This window comes from Vombatus ursinus, unplaced genomic scaffold, assembly GCF_900497805.2.
Source record: "Vombatus ursinus unplaced genomic scaffold, bare-nosed wombat genome assembly UNPS02014941.1, whole genome shotgun sequence".
Classification (NCBI taxonomy): Eukaryota; Metazoa; Chordata; class Mammalia; order Diprotodontia; family Vombatidae; genus Vombatus; species Vombatus ursinus.
The window spans coordinates 9,998,060-10,019,534 of record NW_020954719.1 but is presented as its reverse complement, the minus strand read 5'-3'; the positions used below and the strand labels follow the sequence as shown (position 1 = coordinate 10,019,534).

Genomic DNA, 21,475 nt, shown 5'->3' with positions numbered 1-21,475 from the left:
ACACACACACACACACACACACACACACACACACACACACACACACATCCCCCTTAAGCTCTCTCGTGTGCTCTACTCCTGTCCCAGATCACCAGCTGACAACTGGGCATTTCAGGTGTCTCAAACTAAATTGAACACTTTATCTTTTCCCCAACACCCACCCTCTTCTGAACTTCCCTCTTTCTAGCAAGAGCACTACCCATCTTTCCAGACATCAAGCTTGGAAATCTGGGCATCATCCTGAACTCCTTACTCTTCCTTACCACACACAACAGTTGCCAAATCTTACTATTTCTACTTCCACAACATCTGTCCCCTTTTCTCTATTCACATGGTAGCCACCCTAGTCCTGGCCCTTATCTTCTATTTCTATGGAAATCGCCTAACTGGTCTCTCTACTTCAAGTATCTTCCCATTCCAATGTTCCTTCAAAGAGACAAAATTATTTTCCTGAAACAGGGGTCTGACCATGTAACACCACCTCCCCACCCCACCCCCATCACACACAATCAACTGCAATGGCTCCCTATTATCTCAAGATTGAAATATAAACTCTTCTGTTTCGTATTTAAATATCTTCATAGCTTGCCTCAAAGTGGCCTTACTGATTCTCATATACTGAGCTCCTTTTCCTCCCATCTCAAAACTTAGCTCAAATACAACCTTCTAAAGAGGTCATTCCTGATTTGCTCTTGGGCTAGGGCTCCCACCTCCCTCCCAATTAAACTATGTTTATTTTGTATATATATGTTTATGTCATCTCCCCCGAAAGAATGGAAGCTCCCTGAGGGCAGGCCTATTTCATGTTTGTCTTTGTATCCTGTAACTAGCACACAGGAAAGAGTAGGCACTTAATAATGTTGGCTAATTAACTAAGCCCTCCTCCTGGATACTCTGCTCTGCCCTCGGCTTTTCAGGCACTGTTCCCTCCAGGTTCTCCTCCCTGTCTCACTTCTCCTTCTTTGTCTCATCATCCATACTGTGCCCTCTAACCATTTATGTCCATCAAGGCTCTGGCTTCTGTCTTTGTCCTTTTTCTCTCTACACCTCTCTCTCAGTGATCTTATCAGCTCCCAAGGATTCAATTCTACATAGGTAAGTAATCAACAGGTATTTTATTAAGCATCTGTTATGTGTCAGGCCCTGTGCTTGGTGATAGGGAAATAATGACAAACAATAAAACAATCCCCACTCCTAACGAGCTTATAGCCAGCTCTCTCTCCCAAGCTTCAGTGCCAACATCACACAACTGCCTAGTGGACATCAGGAGGTAGGCATCTCACACTTGATAGAGACACAAAAGAAATCAGAACTCCTTCTCTTCTCCTCTCTCTCTTGTCCACATTTTCCCTAACCTCTCTGTTTCTGTCAAAGACACCACCAGCCTCGTCATCCTCAACTCTTCCTCCTCCCTCACCTCTCATACTCCCATCAGCCAAACTGGCCCTACCTCCTTTTTCCAGCAAAGGACAATCCATGTCCCACCTCCCCGACTTTGCAGAGGCTCTCTCTCACCTGTGGAAGGCATCTACTCTCTTTAGAATGTAAGCTCCCTGAGTCCAAGTACTATCTCATTTTTGTCTCTGTATTCTCAGCCCCTTCTCTAGGACAGTTCCCTAAGCTCAGGAAAGCTGTAAGAGACCTGGCAAAACACCTTGTCAAGCCTTATTTTATTCACAACAGAAAAAGCTGAGGCCCAGAAATGCTAAGTGACCCGTTCAAAGTCAAACAGGTAGTAAACAGGATTTGAATTCAGGCCCTGTGAACTGTGCTCCTGCCCCCTGCAGCCCCTCCATAGCAGGCATCCCATAATGGCTTGTTGAATGAATTTCCTCCCCTTTTTAGCTCTGCTCCCAAGCTGTGCCCCGGGATCTCCTAAGTCTTTTCCCAAAACCAGATGGATAAGATCCACCAATCTGATGTGCTCCTCTCTAAATCCTGTCTCTCCACTCCAATTAGAAACTCCTAGGTCCCTCCCCAGTCTTCCTGAAGCATCCCTCAGGGTTAGCCAAAGCACTAGTGAAGTTGGCCTGGGCAGAGGGAATAGGTTGCCTCAAAGGTCAGTGATGTTGTGCCATTCTCTGAATCATCCTCCTTTCCCTCAGTGGCCCGATTCTAGATCACTCATTGGCAAATTTATCTAAACTCTGAACCTTTCCTGAATCTCTTTACATTTTCAAGTTGATCTGGTGGCTTCCTTGGACTTACCCTGTCTGACCATATGTCATCCAAACCCCTCTGGCTTTAGTGGAAGAATTTACGCTGCCCCACAACAATCTAAGATACAATATAAATGTTGTAGTCAAAACCCAGAGGTTCCCCAGTAGCAGTTGTGATCCTAGGTCAGGTGCTGAAACCCCCCCACAAGACAGACAGTAAAACAGGATGTTTGAACCTTCCCTTACATGCTAGAGAGCTTGTCAGACTCATCTTTCTCAATCACTGCGCTGACCCATTCTTCCTCTGCTCAGCAACCAATCAGTAGATTTGATTTCATGGGTCAACTCCAGACGTGGAAACACAGCCTCCAAGGACATTCCTCTCACCACTCCCACGTCTATTTTAGCCTCCTGCATCTTCATTTCTTCCCAGTACTATACCCTCCAGAAAAGCTACTCCTTTTTCTTCAGCTAACTCATCTTTCCTATCAGTTAAACCTTCACACAGGCTTTTCATCCCAACTTATGAATACCTGTTTTCTCAGTCCCTTTTCTCTTTAGCCCAGTTCTCATCCTCCTTCTAAACAAAGCTCAATACTTCTTCCAGAAAATCTTCTCTAACCACAACCTTTTAAGGCAGAGCTCCATCCATAAGATATGCTCACCTCTGAATCCTCTCTCTCCACTCCAGTTAGGAACTCCTAGATCTTTCCTCTGTATCCCTACTCCCCAGGGAGCATGCTTTACACACACACACCCCCGCCCCCCAATGCTCTGTATACAGAGAAGGGATGAAAAAGTGAACTTGTCCAGGACTAAAGGCTGAAACTGGGCTTTCCAGGATCTGATCAGGCAAAGCATTCCAGTACTAAGGACACCTCAATTGGTCAGGGGGCTAGGTGTGGTGGCACATGCCTGGCGGATCTCTTGAGCTCAGAAGTTGTGAGCTGCAGTGGGCAAAGTCAAACTGAGTGTCTGAATTAAGCCCACCACCAATATACTGAGCTTCCCAGAAAGGATGGAAGGTATAGGTGCTGACTAAGGGAGGGCAAAATAAAATAGCCCAGAGTGGGTCAATCCACGCTGTGATCATCAGTGGAATTGCACCCAAGAGTGGCTGATGCACTTCCAACCCGGCTGAGATACAGACTCAGCCTCAAATAAAAAGGAAAAAATAAAAACAGCCAAGGGGCAACCACTACTCTTGGAAAACAAGGCTTCCCCAAGGGCACCAATTACAGTGTGAGTGCCTAGGAGGATCATAGAATAGTAGAAAAAGCCCTAGCTATGAAGTCAGAGGACCTGAGTGAACCCCCCTCTCACATTTACTACCAGGGTGACTTTGGGCAAGTCATTTAGCCTCCCTAGAGCCTCAGTTTCCTCATCTGCAAAACCAAGGGGTGATGGAGCATCTAGTGAGGTCCTTTCTCTGAGGTCCCTCCCAGATCCAAGCCTACTTCCACTACAGGCTCTCAGGTCACTCCCCTGCGAGTCTCCCCACGGAAGAGGATAAAGCCAATTTGCACGACCTGACTGCGCAAGCAGACCCCGAGGCAAGTGCTTTACAAACAAGCACCAAACGTGGCCGCCTCCAGACAAGAACATGGACTTGGAATCCTATGACTTCATCTGCCACAGTTAGACAAGCCGTGAGCATCTACTTGGAAATAAAGTATGCCCTCCCTCCCAAGTTGATTGTCAGGGGTTTGCTATCATAATTCAAGTCAATGAACATTTATTAAGCACCTACTATGTGCCAGGCATTATGCTAAGACGTAAAAAGTGGCGACGTTTGTTTGCTACCGCATACAGTGGTGACATAAACATTTGGGGGCATATTCTGGGGACACAAAATAAGCGCACGAGGGCAGAGGCCGAGGTGGGAGGAATCATTTCTAGTCCGAGCCCTCGACGCCCTCCCATTTCACAGATAAATAAGCTGAGGCCCGGAGCCGCTCCTCCGAGCCGGGGAGCTGGGTCCGAGCCTTGCACCAGCCCGGGGCGCTGTCGCCCCCAAAGCTGGACTCGAGGGTCCCTCCCTACCTTGTCCCGGACGCCGGGGCAGGGACGGTTGGGGCGGCGGGCGGCCGGGGGCTGAAGGCACCTCAGCCCCGCCGGTGCATCCTCGGCCCCCGGCGCCCTCCCCGAAGGCGCGGGCGGGACCGTCGTGGGGACCGCCCCGCAAGAAGAAGTCGAGCCCGGGATCGCCGCTGATCGGTGGGCCCCGCAGACGAAGCGACGCCGGCGGGGAGGCTGCGGGCTCTGCCCGCTCCTCTGCCCCCTTGCCGGAGCCCGGACGCCCGCCCGCGCCCCGAAGCCTCCTTCCCCGGGCCCCGCCCAGCCCGGCCCTCCCCGGCCCGGCCAGGTGATCCCACCACGCGTGGCCCCGGCACCTGCGAGGCAGCGCAGGCGCACTGAGCCCGGGGGCAGGGGCGGCAGAACCCCCAGCAGCCTAGGCCCAAGAACCGCACTCACCGCTTCGGACGAGACCATCCACTACCCTTGGGGGAGGAGCCTGAGGACTCTACCATCTGCCCCCAGAGTCAGAGGTCTGAGTTCGGCCTGTTCCATCATTTGCTCTCTTCCCCGGGGGAGGGGGGAAAGGAGAGGCGCGTATCTCTGTTTCGCCTAAACATTAGAAAAGGCTTCTTTCATAACTGATTATCACTATATGATGTATGATGTATGATTCTTTCTCTGGAATGGAAGATCCTTCTTTCTTTGTCATCCATCTCTTTCTGAGATTGGACCCCAAGAAATCCACCCCCTCTTTTGCTCGGCTCCATTCCCTCCCCACCACCGAGATGCTGTTGTGCTTTGGAAAGAGCAGTCAAACTTCCGGCATAGAGAGAGAGGGAGCGGAGGGACAGAAGGGCAAAGAGCGCTCTCCGTCGCCCCCTGGTTTGGAGGAGTCACCGGAGTCAGTACTGCAGCTTCGAGACGTGGCCTTAGATCCTAGCATAAACACATACTCTGGTCGAAGCGGCTCGGGTCGGAGGACCGAGAGTAACCCTACGAATAGACTACATTTCCCCGCAGGAGAATAACCCGGAATACGAGCCTTTGAATGGTCGTTGAAAGATCTGCGTTGTTCCATTAACCCAGCACTGTGGGGTGCTGTGTGACGTTGGTTTAGTCCCTAGACATCTCTGAGCCTCTTCTTTCCCACACTCCCAAGATAACGAAGACCAGTTCGCTGCCGGAACAGATAATGTAAAAAGATTTTTATGGAAGGCTGCAGGTCACTCTCTGTTCCTGATTTAGCTCTGTGACTTTGAGCAAAGTCAGTTGTTTTTTTCAGAGCCTCAGTTTCCTCATCTGTAAAAATAAACAGAATCCTCATCCTGACTACATTAGAGGGTTTTTGTAAGGTTCCTATCAGGAAATGCAGGTAAAAGAATCCTGGGATTCTAGGATATCCAGCTGAAAGGGCCCTGAGTGCCTAATAAATTTCTATTGATTGATTGATTCTAGAACCAATTCTTCACTTGACTCTCTTTCTTTCCCCACCCACAATGGATTGGGTTCTCAATGAATGCTGACTCTAGACCCTAAACTCATTTACAGTACAGGGTTCATCTGCTTTCATTTTTGTCTTCCTGGTCCCCAACGCAAAGTAGGCTGTTAATGGATAATTCATGGGATGTTAAATCGTTAATTCTTGGTACTTATTGTACTGATGGAACACATCCTTCACAGTCATCAGATTTTCCTCTCTCTGATTCCCCTCCTCCAGGAAACTTTCTCAGATTACCACCACCTCCACTCCATCCCTCCTTATTTACCCAGCCGTCCATGGGTCTGTCGTTGTGTCTGGGCACTCAGAGGTGGAGTGAGGGGAACAGAACAGGGCCATACAGTGGGGTGGTGTAGACAGGAGAGTATGGGCCAAGGAACTGACTGTTTGTCTTCTCCTGGCAATTGATGGACAAAAAGAAAGAAGGAAGGAAGGAAACACTGAGAGAGGAAGGAGCTGGAGCTAAGGGAAAAGAGCCAAGTTGAGGGTATCTGGAACCGGCCTGACCAGCCCCCAGAGTGCTGGAGGAGGTGCTGGGGACAACTCCAGGAGGTCTGAACGTGAGCAAGGCAAGTTCTCTCCCAACACACACACACACACACACACACACACACACACACACACACACACACCCCCCCAGAGTTTATACTACTGGCTCTGCCTACCCTAAAACCAGGATGGACATATGAGGACCTATTTAGCCTGTAAGGGAGGGTCTATACCTGAGTCCCTGGGGGTGAGGAGGGGGTGGAGAAGATGATTTGTCCACTCATCTCTATCCCTATCAGTCCTAGTCTCCCCCTATCAGGCTGATCAGCACTGCCCCGACCTCAAAGCCCTCATCTCTCCCCCATCTCTCCTCCCCACTCTCTCCCCACCCCACCCTGACCCCACCTCCCCAAGTGCCCTGTACTCGGTACTAAAAGTGTAGAGTGGCACGTCCAGAGGGGAGAGGCAAAAGACGCCCAGTATACAGAGACCAAGCTAAAAAGACAGAAAAATAACTGGATGGATCGAGCCTTGAGATGGAGAGGGGTGGAGTTGAAAGGGGTTTATTTAGTCAAGGAAGTGTTGGATGAGGAAGGAAGGGAGGGACAGGGCTGGGGTGGGGGGAAGGGGGCTGGGAGAGGAGAGGAGCTCAGGGCATCCCAGGCAGGAGGGAAAAGAGATAGAGGAAGGGAGAGGGGCAGGTTTACCAGGCTGGAGCACAGAAGCTAATCACAGGAAAGGGATGGGGAAATGGAATTTGGAGGAGCCTTGAAGGGCAGACCGAAAAGCTGAATTTCACAGCTGGAGACATGATGAAAGTGACCCTAGTTGGCCTCCCCTCCCCTCCAAGGCAGGGCTGATCCCCTAAGTCCAACCCATTGGAAACCTTGGGTCTGCCCTAGAATCCTTGCTCCTCTGCTGACCCCATCTGTGGCGTCAATGCCCCTGATTTCGGCAGGGGTCAGTGACTCAGTCCCCAGCAGCAACAATGTGGGGTGGGGAGTAGGGGTGATGTCAGGCTCTGGGTGTTGGTAAGAGTCAGCCAGAACTCTGCTCCTGGAGTTGTCATACCCTAGGGAGCCCCCCGCTCTATGCACTCAGTGAAGGCGGACATCGGTCCTACGATGCGGGGGTGGCCTCTTGAGGCTTTTTTGCTCTGGAACACTCCGCCCCCCTCCTTCTGATGTCACTGAGCCGCCTGCCCCGCCCCCCCCAACCAGCAGAGGAAATGGTGAGGCAGGGAGGGAGCAGGAGAGCGTGAGAAACTGACGCCCAGCCCACAGCTCTTTAGGCCACCCCAGCAACTGGACAAGGCCCAGGCCCCTCTGGGGAGGTCTGGGGGAGGAGGGTCGATATGTCCAGCCCCTTGGGGTGGGGGAAGGGCAGGCTTGTAGAGAAGAGGTGTGTGTCCAGCCTTCTGGAGGAAGCTCTGTGTGTTTACCCCGGGGTGAGGGGAGTCTTTGACATCCCTCTTTTGGGGAGAGGAAGAAGCTGGGGAGTATCTATGTGTCTGGGCCCAGGAGGAGAGGTAGGGGCTGAAGGACTCTGAATATTTGTGGATTGCTTCTTCAGGAAACTCTCCACTAGAACCATGGGGGTGTGATCTGGTTTGTGGGCTGACAAATCTACTGAGGCCCTGGGATTCCCCAATGGGCACTTCTTCCTTCGGAGGGCCGAGTGACAGTCAACACCTCTACCGTCTTGGCACCGTGCTGGGCACTGCGTTCTGCTAACACAGCATGTCTCCAGAGGGCTCTACCTACTCTGACCTCAGCCCAAATGCCACCCCCTCAGTCCCACAACCCAGCTTGATTTATGGTCCTGGGCGGGTATGGCCCTGGCAGTGCAGCTGGGAGTTGACCTTGCCACAGAGATCTTATCTCTCATTCCCTCCAAACGGTGTCTGTCTCTGCCTCTATCTCTTTCTCTCTCTTTCACTGTTGTTCACACTCTCTCTCTCTCTCTCTAATCAGAGTTCAAATCCAGCCTCAGACATTTGCTAGCTGTGTAACCCTGGACAAGTCACTCTCTGTCTGTCTCTGAGTATCCTCAAGTGTAAAATAGAGGATAATAATAGGAATAAATAATACATAAAATCTCCCTCATAGGGTTGTTTGTGAGAATCAAATGAAGTAATATTTGTAAAGTGCTTGGCACATAGTAGGTGCTTAATAAATGATTTTTTTTTTTCCTTTTCTATGTCTAAAGGTCAAAATTTATGATCTCCAATGTTCCTTCAAGCTCTAAATTCTATAATCGGTGCATGATATCCATTTTATAGATGAGGAAACTGAGGGCCAGAGAAGGGAATTAACTTACCCAAGGAAATAAAGGGAGTAAGAGGTAGATCTGGGATTTGAACCCAGACCCTTTGATTGCAAATCCAGAAATCTTTCTAGTCCATCCTTATACCATGAAGCCTCTCATCTACCTCCTACAATCAGGTGCTCATCCATAGATGGACAAAGACAAAAGTGAAAACAGTATCTGTCTTCAAGGAGCTTACAGGGGAGACAGCAAGTCCTCGAGTAAGTATATGTGTAGTAGAGACAAAATGACTCCAAGTCAGCTCTGGGAGGGAGCATCCTGGCAGCAGGCAAGCCCTGTCAATTCTACAGGCATTTACTAAGCACAAGCTATGTAGGAGCACAGTGCTAAGCACTGGCCTGAGCTGAAAGTCTTGAGAAGGAAACCAGGGATTCCAAGAGGAAAGTGAGTTATAAACAATAAAACACCATATAAAGGGAAGCTACAATTATGGTACACGTAGTACTACTGGCTCATGTTCCCATCCTACAGGTTGGGCCAAGCTTCCTCCAGTCAAGGAGAAATCCCCTGTGGTTACTCCTCCTTATCAGGATTCTTTCTTCCAGGACCAAAAGGATGAGAAGACAGCCTGGGGTCCCCGTACCCCACAGAGAGCCCACAGCCCTCGTGCCAATCTTCCCCACTCCAATCACCATCCTGTTATTGCCCTGAGCCCCATGACACACCCTGCTTGGCACCTCCAGGGCAGAGCAGCCCTGGGCGTGCTGCCCAGCGTGGGTGGGAGCAGGGGCCCCAGAGCTTTAGGGGGAACAAATCAAGAAGGGGTAGGGTGGGGGTGGGTTTCCTGGGTCCCTGGGACCAGTGGAGACAAACAGCCACCATTGAAGGCTTGGAAAATCCCGCCTGGGATTCCGATCTCTCCCCACGTCACCAGCCCTTTGACTATTGTCCCTGTAGGAAACAGGCCGAAGGGGACAGAACAGCTATTGTGTGTAGGGCCCCACCACTCAATGCCCTGTTGTTCCCCCTCCCAGGGCAGGATGGAGACTCCAAGGCCCGTTCTTCCAGTTGCTGAGTGGAAAAGAAAGGAAAGGGCCCTGGGGGCTCTTGGGGCCTTGGAATGGGGAGGGCGAGCAGAGGGCAGGGCTCAGGGAACCACTTGCTCAAGTAGTCCATGGAGCTCCCTAAGTCTTCTTACCCATCTCCCTGCCTTGCTCCAGGCTGGGGTGTGTAATGTTTAGAGATCTCTGTACATCTAGGATGATAATGGCTCACATATCCAGAAGCTACATAACACCTTACAACCTCTTGATAATCTATTATCCCCATCTCAGAGAGGGGAAGTGCCCACTTTCACAGTGTCAGATCCAGGATTTGAACCTAGGCTCTTGACTCCAAAATTAACAGGTCTCTCAGCCACCTATTCTCCCATACTCCTAAGGACTGAAACATTCTTCCTGTAGTTTCTTCTCAGAGACACCTGGCAGGAAATCTCTCCCTTGACTCTATATCTGTCTGGCCTAAGGCAGGGAAAGGAGAGTTATCTTCTAGAGTCATAGCTTTAGAATCAGAAGACCTGGGTCCCAATTCACTTACTGTCTCGGCCTCAGGCAAGTCACTTCCTTTATCTAGGACTTAATTTCCTCCTCGGTAAAATGAGAGGGTTAGACCCAATGGTCTTTTCAGCTCTACAGTCCAATGGCCAGCAGGGAAATGGACAGCAAGACCTCTGAAACTGACTTTGGAAGAGGAACTCATATGTTGTCTGATCCAAAGCAGGATAGGACGCTTGGGTGGAGAGTTCCCCAGAATAAGGTCACTGGAGGCTAACAGTAAATCTCGGGCCCTTCTCTGGCCCCATTGCTTTGCTAACTGATATAGTTAAGGAGCCACTTTTTCTAGGGGTTTTTCGTCACCCCAGACCTTTCTCTACCAGAGAATCTGAAGGAAAATTGAGTTATCTTTCCCAACCAGAGTCAACTATAGTTTCCTCCTCTTCCTGAACCTGGGAAGTCTAGATGTGTTAGAGTTGTGTTTCTGACCAATCCTAACTTGCTGTTTCACTTTGCGTACATCACCAGCTCTTGGGGCCTCAGTTTCCTTTTCTGTAAAATGGAGTTCAACTAGCTGACCATTAAGGGCCAAGACTCCTTTCCAAGCCCCCTCTGGTAGAGCTCTCACTCCCTTGGAACTGAAGACTCTAATGTCCCTTCCTGTTCTCACCCAAGGGATGAGGACTCAGAAGAATAAAAGTTTTCCCTTCTCTTCTCTCCCTCCCCACTGCACTGCTTTGTGTCTTGTAGTAGCAACAGCCCTAGATAGGTCTTTCTCACTCAGGGGGCCTAGTTCACTTCTAAATGGGGATAATAAGCCCCTGGCCCACATCATAGAGTTCTTGTGAAGACCAAAGAACTTGTGTAAAGCACTTTGTAGACTCTAGTTATGTGCTACGTTATCAACTATATTACAACTACCTATTTTGGGGGGCGAGGCACGCAAAGTCCCAGTTTCAGCTACAAGTCTATTTTTTTATTCAATATATTAAATATATTAATCAGAAAAGTCACATACTATAAATCCAGAAAAATACACAAATATAAACGTCAGAATCTGTCCTATGTCTTTTTTTTCTAGAGTGACAGACAATTTATATACATGGTGTGGGGAAGGGGGGAGGTCAGGGAGAGTAATGGGGCAGAGGAGGGCTTACTCAGACAAGTCTGGAGTCAAACTGTTGCGTTCCCTCCACCTCACGCCCCTGCCCACACTCCCCAGTCCAACCAACCCCTCCCCCCCTCCTTGCCCAGGCCTCTCTCTCCCTTATGTACAACAGCAGCTTTCTGCCTATTTACAACGTGCTTGTTAAAAAGATTTATTATACAAAAAAAAAAATTAAAGCAAGAGGCTATGGCCGGTTTTTTTTTCTTTTTCTCTTTTTTGAGAGGGGAGTAGGGAGGGAGGAAAGCTGGAGGGAGAAGCCTTCCCCCCAACTCAACATCTCCCATTAAGGCGTAGAGACAGTTCTCCCCAGTCCCTTGGAGTGAGAACCTGTAATATACAGCCCCAGCCCAAGGCAGAGATGGGGGCGAAAAGGGTTGGAGGGGAATATTTCGAGGACTATTGGAACTATAGCCTGAAGGCACGTGGGGTGCGTGTGCAGTGGGGAGGGGGGGGCGTGAGTTTCAGAAGGGCAGAGTATCCATGAAGATCTTGTCCACGATGGCAGGGGGTGGCACTAGGTCCTCCAGTTTGAGGTAGAAGATTCGCTGCAGCCCTTGGGTACACAAGGTGCGTAGTTCGGGCAGCTTGCCCAGGAGGCGAGACAGGCAGCTGGGGGGCTGGGGCTCCCCTGATGTGAATGACGACACGTGCTCCTTCAGACAGCCCGCAATGCGGTTCTGCAGCTCTTCCACCTTCCGAGGCTCCTGCAGCCCGTGGCGGTCTGTGGGCAGAGAGAGGGCAAGTGAGCCACACTGCCCGGGCACGAGGGGCATTTGGGATCTCGGACTCCTGGCAAGGTCCCTGCCTGCACCTCCTTTAGAATTTGCCCTGGAGACTAATACAGAAGTGTATTTTGTATGATTTTACACATATTACCAATATCAAATTGCCTGCCTTCTCAAGGCGAGGGAAAGAGAGAATTTGGAACTCAATTTTTTTTAAAATGAATGTTAAAACTTTTTACATGTAATTGAGAAGTATTGAATGAAATAAATTCTAGCTGTGTGATCCTGGGAAAGTTGCTTAACCCTGTTTGCCTCAGTTTCCTTGCCTGTAAAATGAGCTAGAGAAGGAAATGGCAAACCATTCCAGTATATTTGTCAAGAAAACTCCCAATTGAGGTTAAAAAGAGTCGGACACAACTAAAAATGACTAAACAACATATTAAAAAGAACAAAAAAAGACTTTGCCCTGTTGAGTCCCAAGGATGTGCCCTCCACAGCTGATTTTACACACAGCCCTCAGGAGCTAGCTTCCCCCGTGGGACTCCTCCAACCCATAACCAACATCTGTAGTCATGGCCTCCTTCCACGACCACACTCAATGTGCTCTTAGTGTCTGTGTCTCCCTCTCTCTGGACTCAGCGGTGTCAAACTCGAACCCAGCTCCATTGTGGCCTACAACATTTCCCAGTGCAGCCAGAACGAGATTAAAATACAATTGGGAAATATTTAACAAAGTTTTAAAAAATACAATAGAATATAGATAATGTTAACATGTGGTTTTCTTTCTTCTTTTTAAGGCCATGGGGTTAAGTGACTTGCCCAGGGCCACACAGCTAGTAAGTGTTTGAGGCCGAATTTGAACTCAGGTCCTCCTCATTCCAGGGCCAGTGCTCTCGTCATTTGCACCACCCTGGCCACCCCTAATATGTGATTTTCTAAGTGGATATGTGGTTGTCAGGGATTCTCATGTACGTTCAGTAGCCATTTTTATTTGAGTTCCACACTGCTGCTCAACCTCTTTGCAGCCTTTAAGGGTCACCTCTTCCAAAGAAGGTTTGAGGCCAGTGATTAATGCCTTCCCTCTTTGAATTCATGCAGCACCTGTCCCACACTCACTTTGCCTTGTACTATTGTGTGTTAGTTCAAGCGGACAGGTCCTGTCTCCTCCCCAAACCTGGTCCCAAAATCTAACCCCTGGCTTATTCTTGTTACGAAGTCAGGTACCCAATGACATGATGTGAGGCCTGACTTTGGGGAGAAAGTAACCCACTGGTCTCCCCTTCAGGCAGATGGTACTTAGCTTAGCTTCTCACCTCTCCAACCCCCCCTTACCGGTGATGATGACAAGGGCAGCAAGGCAGGAAAAGGCCGGGACATCAATGACCATGCTGTGCAGGGACCGAGAGAAGGCTAGGATGCTGTCGATCCAGTCCCCAAAGCCACGGACACACTGCAGCCGATGTAGCACCAGCCCCGTGCAGAAGATCAGCTTCCCTTCCCCGGGCTTGGACCTGCGTTTGGTGGTTGGGGGCAGGAGGGAGGGAGAGATAGATAGTAGATACAGAGGATGTGAGGACTGTGATTTTCAATGGGAGTCCGCTTTCCTCAATACAGATACACAAAAGGGAACGTGGCAAATGAATAGGAGAAAACTCCCTCCATACCTGAGGGGGTAGGCTGGATGGGAAAGAAAGGCTGAGCAGATTGGAGGACGATGGGGAACAGGCCATAGCCAGAATCGAGGGGCAGGGAAGCGGAACTAGGAGGTGCTTCCTGATAAGAGCCCGGGCTTAGGAAGGGGTGGCTGGGGAGACGCGTGGGGTCTGGGGCCAGAGGGGAGTCCTCAAGGCTCCTAGCACTACCTGTAGGCCAGGCGGAGGATGAAGAGTTCCAAGAAGGCAGATTCCAACAGCAGGTCCTGGTCAGCCGGCAGAAGGTCCAAAAAGCCAGGGATTTTCTCCGCCCACTTGCGAATCACATCCATGGAGCCCGACAGCAGATCGTAAAATTGTTGTATGTCTCCAGGGTCCTCCTTCCCAAACTGGGGCAGTGCTAATTCCTGAAACTGAGGAGGCCCCGGCGGGGGTCAGTGTCTCCCGAGAAAGGCTGAGCTAGAGCACTGTACCACAAACCCCATCCCACCTCTCCAGGGGGCTCTGCCCTCCCCAAGGGGATCTCGCTTGCGGATGAGGTCAGGGAGGGAGGGGGAGGATCCCAGGACCCTGTTCCCCACACTGCTCAAGCCAGGCAGGACAGTGACTCACCTTGGAGTAGTCCAATTTAGCAGTGCTGGGCACAGAATCAATGTGTGCCCGTACGAGGGATGTGAGGAGGTTCACAGGAGAAGAATCTGGGGTCTGCTTGGGTTTGGAGGGGAGGCGGCCCCGACGTCCTTTCAGACTATCTGTTCGGACCACTAGAGAGATCAAGTCAGAGGTCAGCAAACAGGGTTTGAATGGGCGGAATGGGGAGCTCCGAGGTTTCCCACACAATCTGGATTCATCATTAGAAACAAGACTGCCCTTCTCCCCAACCTGGGGTGGGGGGCCATGACCCTAAGAAGAGTCTCATTAGGTCAGCAGGCTGACAGCAAGTTCCCTTGCAAATCAATATCAATGACCCTAGGGCAGGTGTTCTTAATCTTTTGGTATCCTGGACACCCCTTTCAGAGTCTGGTGAAACCTATGGACCTCCTTTTGAGTCGTGTTTTTAAATGCATAAAATACATAGGATTTCAAAGAAAACCAGTTATGCTGGAATATAATCATAAAATAAAATTATTTTTAACCCATGCCAAGGCCCCCTGTGGAAGGAGAAAGCATGCAAAGGTAGCTTGCCTAGAGAAGCCCACCCATCTCCCAATCCCCAGGCATCACCAGAAACCCCACCCCATCTTCCTCTCTGATACCATCCCCTCCCCACTGCCTGTCCACCTTGACCTTGACCTAACCGTCACTCCACTTCCTCCAGATCTATGGGCCCCTTTCTCCTTCTGGCCCAGCCTCGGTCCCCCTCACCCTGGGCCTCACCACCCACCTTCTTTCACCATGCCCACAGCCAGACACTTCTGGAAACGGCAGAACTGGCACCGGTTTCGACGCCTCTTGTCCACGGGACAGTCCTTATTGGCCAGGCACACGTACTTGGCGTTTTTCTGCACCGTCCGCTGGGGGAGGGAAGGGGCAGAGGAGGAACAAGCTGTCAGGACTCAGAGTTGGAGGAGGGAAGAAACTCGATGGGAGGGGGGTGCCTTCCAAGATCCTGCCGCCGCCTGGACAAAAGCGGCTTCTGTTCCCAGCTATTTTTCTAACATTTGGGGCGGCTGGGGAGGTGGGGAGGTGAGGAGGAGTAGGAGAGGAGGGTCTTGGGGGGGGGGAGGTTTCACATTTCTCCAAGAAGCCAGCCCAAGGACATGGAGATGGGGGTGGGGGGGGGGGACTCCCCAGATCCTGCACCTGTACTTTTCAATCTGTCTGTTTCTGCCAGTCCCTCCCCCTGTGGAATACATGAGGACTGGGGAGGGGCTGGAGTGAGGGAAGCGGGGGAGGGAGTGGGGCACAAACCCAGCACTGGGACAAGAACACAGCCTGTTCCAGAGTCCCATTCCCCACCACCCTCCAAGACCTCTTCCCAGTTCCTTTCATCCCCTGCCAGGAACATGACTGCCCCGGGGATCCTGCTCTCCCCCATCCCCCACCTTGGGGGTTTGGTGAGGGGGGTGCTAAAAAGTGGAAAATTCAGAGCCCAGACATCCTGGAGACTTGTATCCCTTCACCACCCAGGAACTTGGAGAGCTTTGTCTCATTTTCCTACTTGGAAAGACACTGCCCTCTCCCCCAGGTCCCAGGGTCCCAGAACCTAGCCCCGATCTTTCATCCAAAGGAATTCTAGACTCATAGGATTTGAGAAGGCAGGAACCTTTGAGAACATCTAGCCAAGCCCCTTCGTGTTACAGATGAGGAAACTGAGGGAGACAGAGAGGGGAAGGGATTTTTCCAATGTTACACTGGTACAATCAGAAGCCCAGCTGGGATTGGAACCCATCTCCAAATTCAGTGCTCTTTTTGGCACATACACCATGACTCTTCTCCATTTAGGGGAAAGCAAAAGGTGTGTGAGGAACCAGGGCTGGCTTTGCCCCTTCAGAGAAGACCCCAACTATTCCTGACTTCAGTCTCCTCCCTTTCTCTGCCATCTGCCACAAAACAGTCAGGTGAAAGAAGGGGGGCACTAGGGGACACAGTGGACCCAGCAGCAAATTGACCGTTACCTTGAAGAAGCCTTTGCAGCCCTCACAGGTTCGGACACCATAGTGCTGACATGAGGCATTGTCCCCACAGACAGCACAGCGGCCTTCCATCCCCCCAGGGACCCCGGCCCGAGCCTTGGCTGGGGACAAGGGCCCATCCAGGTGTGGGGAGCCAGGGGCCAGGGCAGAAAAGACAGCCTGTCCATAGCCTTCACCCTCCCCTAGCCGGTGAGCAGGCTGGGGCGGGAGCAGCTTCAGGGGACTTGGTGACATGGCCGGGCTTGGGGCAGCAGGGGGGCTGAAGGAAAAGAACGCAGGAGGCTGGGGGCGACCCTTGGGCAGCTGCTCTGTCCATGCACGAAGACTGTCATAAGTCTGGTTGGGGGAGAAGGGGCCAAAGGAGCTCCCATCCCAGGGGGAGAGCTGTGGAGGCTGGAAACCGGGGGTGGATGGGGATGGCGCCGAGCAGGGACTGCCGTAGTAGTCTGAGCCACTAGATGAGAGGGTCTCATCCAGCTGATTGCTGAAGGAGCCAGGGTAGCAGCCATAGATTTGAAAGTCCTCAAACTTGAATGAAGAGGAGGCTGGGGAGGTGGCTGAGGATGACGACGTGGAAGAAGACGAGGAGGATGCAGAAGAGGAAGAGGAGGAGGAGGCAGGTTGGGTAGCCCCTGGAAGCTGGTAGAGGAAGGTGTCGAACTCGCCCGTGTAGCTATCCATGAAGGTGCTGAAGCTGGGCAGGGCAGTGGGAGCAGTGGGAGGCACTTCTGGGCCAGCCAGGTCCATGGTGATCTTGGTGAAGCCAGACTGGGTCAGGGGGTCAACGGCAAAATGGTCACGGGGTCCTGGACTCTGAGCTGATGTCCCATACTGGGCTGGGATACAGGGCATCTCTGCAGCAGGGAATGAAAAAAGGGGAAGAGATCCTCATTTCCTACATCCCTCCTCACCCAGTCTCTCAGGTCTAGCTTCCTGAGGATGGGGAAACAAGACATTTGCTACCCAGAACTCCTAACTCCCTGGTGTCTTGCGGTTCATTTCTAGGTGTGGAGAGATGAGAACTGTAAATACTCCCATGCAGCTAGGGCAAGGATGGGGTGGAGGTTGAACTTGGTCAGGAAAAGCCCAGCCCACACCCTCCTCTGGTTGAGAGGTGAAAAGGCCCTAAAGAACAGCACCAAATAAAACACTTTTCTTCTGGAGGAGTGGGGATGCCTTGATCTAACCAAGAAGCAATAAAGGAGGGAGCTGGGCTTTCATGCAAACAGTGATTCCCTTCCCCTGCCTTGTGGCTGAAAGAAACCTGCCCAACCCCTGCCCCAGCTTACACAGATTCATACAACCCCTCTTCCTCCCCCACCACTACCACTACCACCAATCACCCCAGGGCTTGGAGCAACAACCATACCCATTCTGAGCATGGAAAGGTAAAGTGGTGGGCTCCCAAGCTCTAACAGGACCCCTCAATGTTGGGTTCCCTGAAGAGTGAGGTCATCCTTAGGCCCCAAGCCCCAGCCCCGGGAGAGAGCAAACTGATCAGGTAACACGGCTCAAAGACTTTTAAAGGTCGAAGGACTGCTGGAAGAGAGCTCGCTCAGACTGGAAAGCCGAGTAGAGGAAGACAGCAAAGGGATCCCAAGAAGGAGAAGAGACAGTTCTTGGGAGGGATTCCAAGGCTGAGTCCAAAGACATTTTTCCTTGTTATTTTTTTAAGAGTCATTTCCAAAACCAGCAGGGTGCTAAGGGTACCTTGGCTGGGGGGGTGGGGGGGCGGGAGAAGATTCTGGGCCTGGGCCAATGAGCCCTTTTGGCTCTCAGGTTTCACTCTAAATCAGTGTCTGGCCCAGGAATCCCATAGGAGAGGGGACAGGGAAAGGCTCATTTTATCTTTTTTCACCTGAAACTCAGGAAGCCCCGAAGGGACAGTAGAAAGAGCTCCAGAAGAAGTCTTAAAGCCTACATACAGATATGGGATTGTGAAGTAATAGGGACCTGAAATAGAGGGGGAGGAGCAAAATAGGATGAAGGCTCAGATTCAAACTCTCCTGCTGTCCTACCAACTTGATATGTGACCTTGGTTGGGCAAGTCAATGTACTACCTCTCTGGGCTCCATTTTCCTCATCTGTAAAATGGGGTGGGGGCTAGCCTTCATTAGGGACATGAGGGAGTGGGGTATAACTGCAATAAGGAACATGACCTGAATAATTAAGGGACATAGGGCTCTCTGGCCCCAGACAGAGAAATACCTTCAGATGAGGATGCCCCTGTGCCAGGAGGGGCGGGTATGCCACCCCCCCCACCAGCCTGCACTTGCCAAGGGAACAAGGAACCCTCCTGCTCCACCCCATCCATTATCTTGGTGGGCACATAGTACAAAGAGTAGGATTAATGGGGTGGGAACAGGGGTAGCTGGGAGTGGCCCTGTCCCTGCCTAAAGTCATTCACACAATCCAAGGACAACAAGCCCCTTTTAAACCTTTGCCAGGTCCCTTCTGGACACTACTGAAGTTTTAAGTAGCACTGGGGAGTGCTGGGGTGGGGGAGGGAGGGAGGTGATTCAAGCAAAGGAGATGGGACTTCCTCTCCCTCTCCCCCACCCCAGTGAGGCTAGGGTCACATTTCCCCTCCCAAAATGAGATTGGGACGGGGGACTGCATGTCCCCCCCATCGCAAAGTGAGCCTGGGAGGGACAGCACTGCATCTCCTCTCCCCCCCCCAAAAAAAAGTAAGCCTGAAGGGGGTATATTTGGAAAGGTAGGAAGGGCTAGGGGGAGGTCTATGTGGCAGAGTTGGCAGACAGCACTGAATGTTGTTACAAAGTTCCACATCCTGATCAATAACCATCCCTTCTAACCAGTTTCTCCAAACTGCCCCCAGTCATTATTACAACTTCCTAATTGCCTCTGGCTCCCCAGACCGGGAGGGACTCGATCACTTAATAACATAAGATATAGTTGACAGACGATGCCACCACTCCCAAACGCTCTAGTCACAGTTCCCCCCCCCCCCCGACAGGATACAAACACCAAAAAATGGGAGGGGGGAAAGACAGGAGGGGAGGGGCAGGGTGGAGGAAGGGGAAGGCTGGAGAGAATCCGGCTTAAAGCAGGTGTTGGCAACAGGGAAGGCTGCACCTGTTCCTCCAAACCAGCCCCAAGCTGCATCCCACCTGTGAGATCCAGCCTCCTGAAGGGGGGCGGGGAGGAGAGGGAAATGAGGGCTACCTAGGCGGAGGAGCATCCTCAGGGAGTCCACACTGCTGCAAAGTCTGGGTATTTTATGTAAATACAAACCCAGAATCCCACTACCACCCCGCCAGGGCAAAATGTGTAAGTGTGGGTGTGCACTGGGGGCAAAACCCTTCCAGCTCTACCAGCCACACTCCGGAGCTTTCAGAGAAAGTACACACAGACCTAAGACACCACTTTTGCCTCCCTCCTCCCCTTCCCCCTCAATGCAATAACCCCGAGTGATGGCTGTGCCCTGCCTTTCAAAATACCAAGGAGTCTGCAGTGCACCCCGTTTGCCCCAGTTCCCCGATCTCTCTTCCCTCTCCCTACCCCACTCCTCCTCCCCACACACACACACAGAACCACCAGTACAACTGTTTGCCCGACTGTCTACAACTTGCTTCCTCCCTCTATGCTGAGGTCTCGGCTACTGCAGTGTGGATACAGAAGAAAAGAATCTCCTACCTACCCACCTGCAAAATTAAACCAGACTACAACTGCAGGTTCGAGAAAGCGACAAGGGTCACTGGAGGGGAGGGACCGTAGTGAGGAGAAAGCCCTGGGCACACAGCTTCCTAAAGACCGACCAAGCAATATGAAACTCAGTAACGGCGGTGGCAGCAACCCACAGACGATGCTGGCCCCACACCCTGCTTACCAGAGGAAGGGCTACTGGCTACCCCAGACAGTACCCAATGCCCAAAACCCGGGGACGTGAAGAGCTTTCAACTTAATAAGCAAAGTCCTTCTTGCTGTGTCCCAAGGGCTGAGGACCTCGAGGGTCAAAGCCAGCTTCCAGGAGGGGAATGTTTCATCACCCCGTGGTTGCTTCCAAGTCAATAACATTCATTCTCCAGCTGTTCCACCTTTGCACAAGACACACCTCGCCGAACCCAAGTCCCCATCCTGCTTCATCCAGTGTGCCCCGTTCCCATCTTATTCCTCCTTAGCTGCATTCTTGTCCCCATGAAAACCCAGTCCTCAGCCTCTCAGCACGAGCATCATGCACCCTTCTCCTGGTCCACTGCCACACATCCCACCCCCTGCATCCCCAGGCAAACCCCCCAAACACACTCACACACATCCTCAAAGCGCTCCATCCTGCAGACTTCTTGAGTTAGTTACCTACCCAGGGGACTTCCGTCCTACAGCTGCTCCTTCTGCAGCCCAAGGCTGCCAGCTGGGGCCAGGGCAAGAGCCCGGGTTTGCAACCTGGGTCCCGCAGCCCCAGTGCTTCCCCCCAAAACTCTGCAGCCTCCGCCACTGGGGCTCTCCAAGCGAGCCAGAGCCCCCTCTTAAGGACTCCGTGACGCACGGAGAGGGGCGGGGGCGCCACTGACGCACGCGGGCCGGGAGCACTCCTGGCCATACAAGGGCGCGGGGGGCGGCGCGGTTCCGGCGAGAGGGAAGGCCGGGGGAGCGCGGGGAGGGGGAGCCCGAATGGGCGGGGCGCGCGGGCCTGGAATGTCTGCGCGCGTGACGCACTCGGGGTTCCATTGACGCAAGGAGCGGGGATTGTTTGATCTATAAATAGCCTCCGCTCGCCCGCCGGGCAGGCTAAAAATAGCCTCGGCCCGGCTACCCCTCGCTCCCCTGCCGAGCTAGAGAGGGGTCCGGAGGGGAGGGGCGGACCAGGGCAAAGGGGCTCCCCTAAACCCAGAATCCCCACCTCTTCGGGGATGCTCCGTTCCTGGGGGTTGCCCCGGTGGTGCCCCCTGCCTTTGAACTTGGCCAGCCAGGTCCGAAGGTGAAAGGAAGGTGGAGGCGGGTCTGCGGAGACCGCTGCGGTCGCGCTCGTAGCCACAGACCGGACCCACCCGAGATCGCAGCCCGGTGCTTTGGAAAGCATGGACCCCGGCTGGCGGGGAGACCCCGCGCCTTCCGGCCCAGCTCCAACCCCCGCTGCTTTCTTACACTTGACCGGGGAGGGAAGGGGAGAAGGGGGCAGCGCAGCGCAGAAGGGCGCGGCCGGTTAGGGGCAGCCTGGCTATAAGGGGCCGCCCCTGGGAACTTCAGGGGTGGGACAGACCCGCCCTCCCCAGGGCTCCTCGGGTATCCCCGGGCACCACCACTCCCTCCCCCGCCAACTTTCTTCTGGACTTATCGTCCTACCCTC

General features: G+C 52.3%; 2 protein-coding genes across 2 annotated transcripts in view; both read right to left on the bottom strand.

Moving 5' to 3' along the window:
* Nucleotides 1-4,924, bottom strand: part of ATG101 (autophagy related 101) — a 12,294-nt gene extending 7,370 nt beyond the window's left edge. Inside the window, exon 1 of the mRNA XM_027844441.1 lies at nt 4,635-4,924. Within this exon, the coding sequence (XP_027700242.1) occupies nt 4,635-4,690 (56 nt within the window). The 5' untranslated portion in view covers nt 4,691-4,924. The remainder of the gene's footprint in view (nt 1-4,634) is intronic.
* Nucleotides 4,925-10,940: 6,016 nt separating this feature from the next.
* On the bottom strand, nt 10,941-20,617 carry NR4A1 (nuclear receptor subfamily 4 group A member 1). Its single transcript, XM_027844378.1, has 7 exons — nt 20,489-20,617; nt 16,150-17,021; nt 14,916-15,045; nt 14,144-14,295; nt 13,742-13,944; nt 13,212-13,390; nt 10,941-11,875 (listed from the first exon to the last, which is right to left on the bottom strand). Exons 2-7 carry the CDS (start codon nt 17,017-17,019, stop codon nt 11,616-11,618), a joined length of 1,794 nt encoding a protein of 597 aa, XP_027700179.1. The 5' UTR covers nt 17,020-17,021; nt 20,489-20,617; the 3' UTR covers nt 10,941-11,615.
* Between the last annotated feature and the right edge of the window lie 858 nt (nt 20,618-21,475).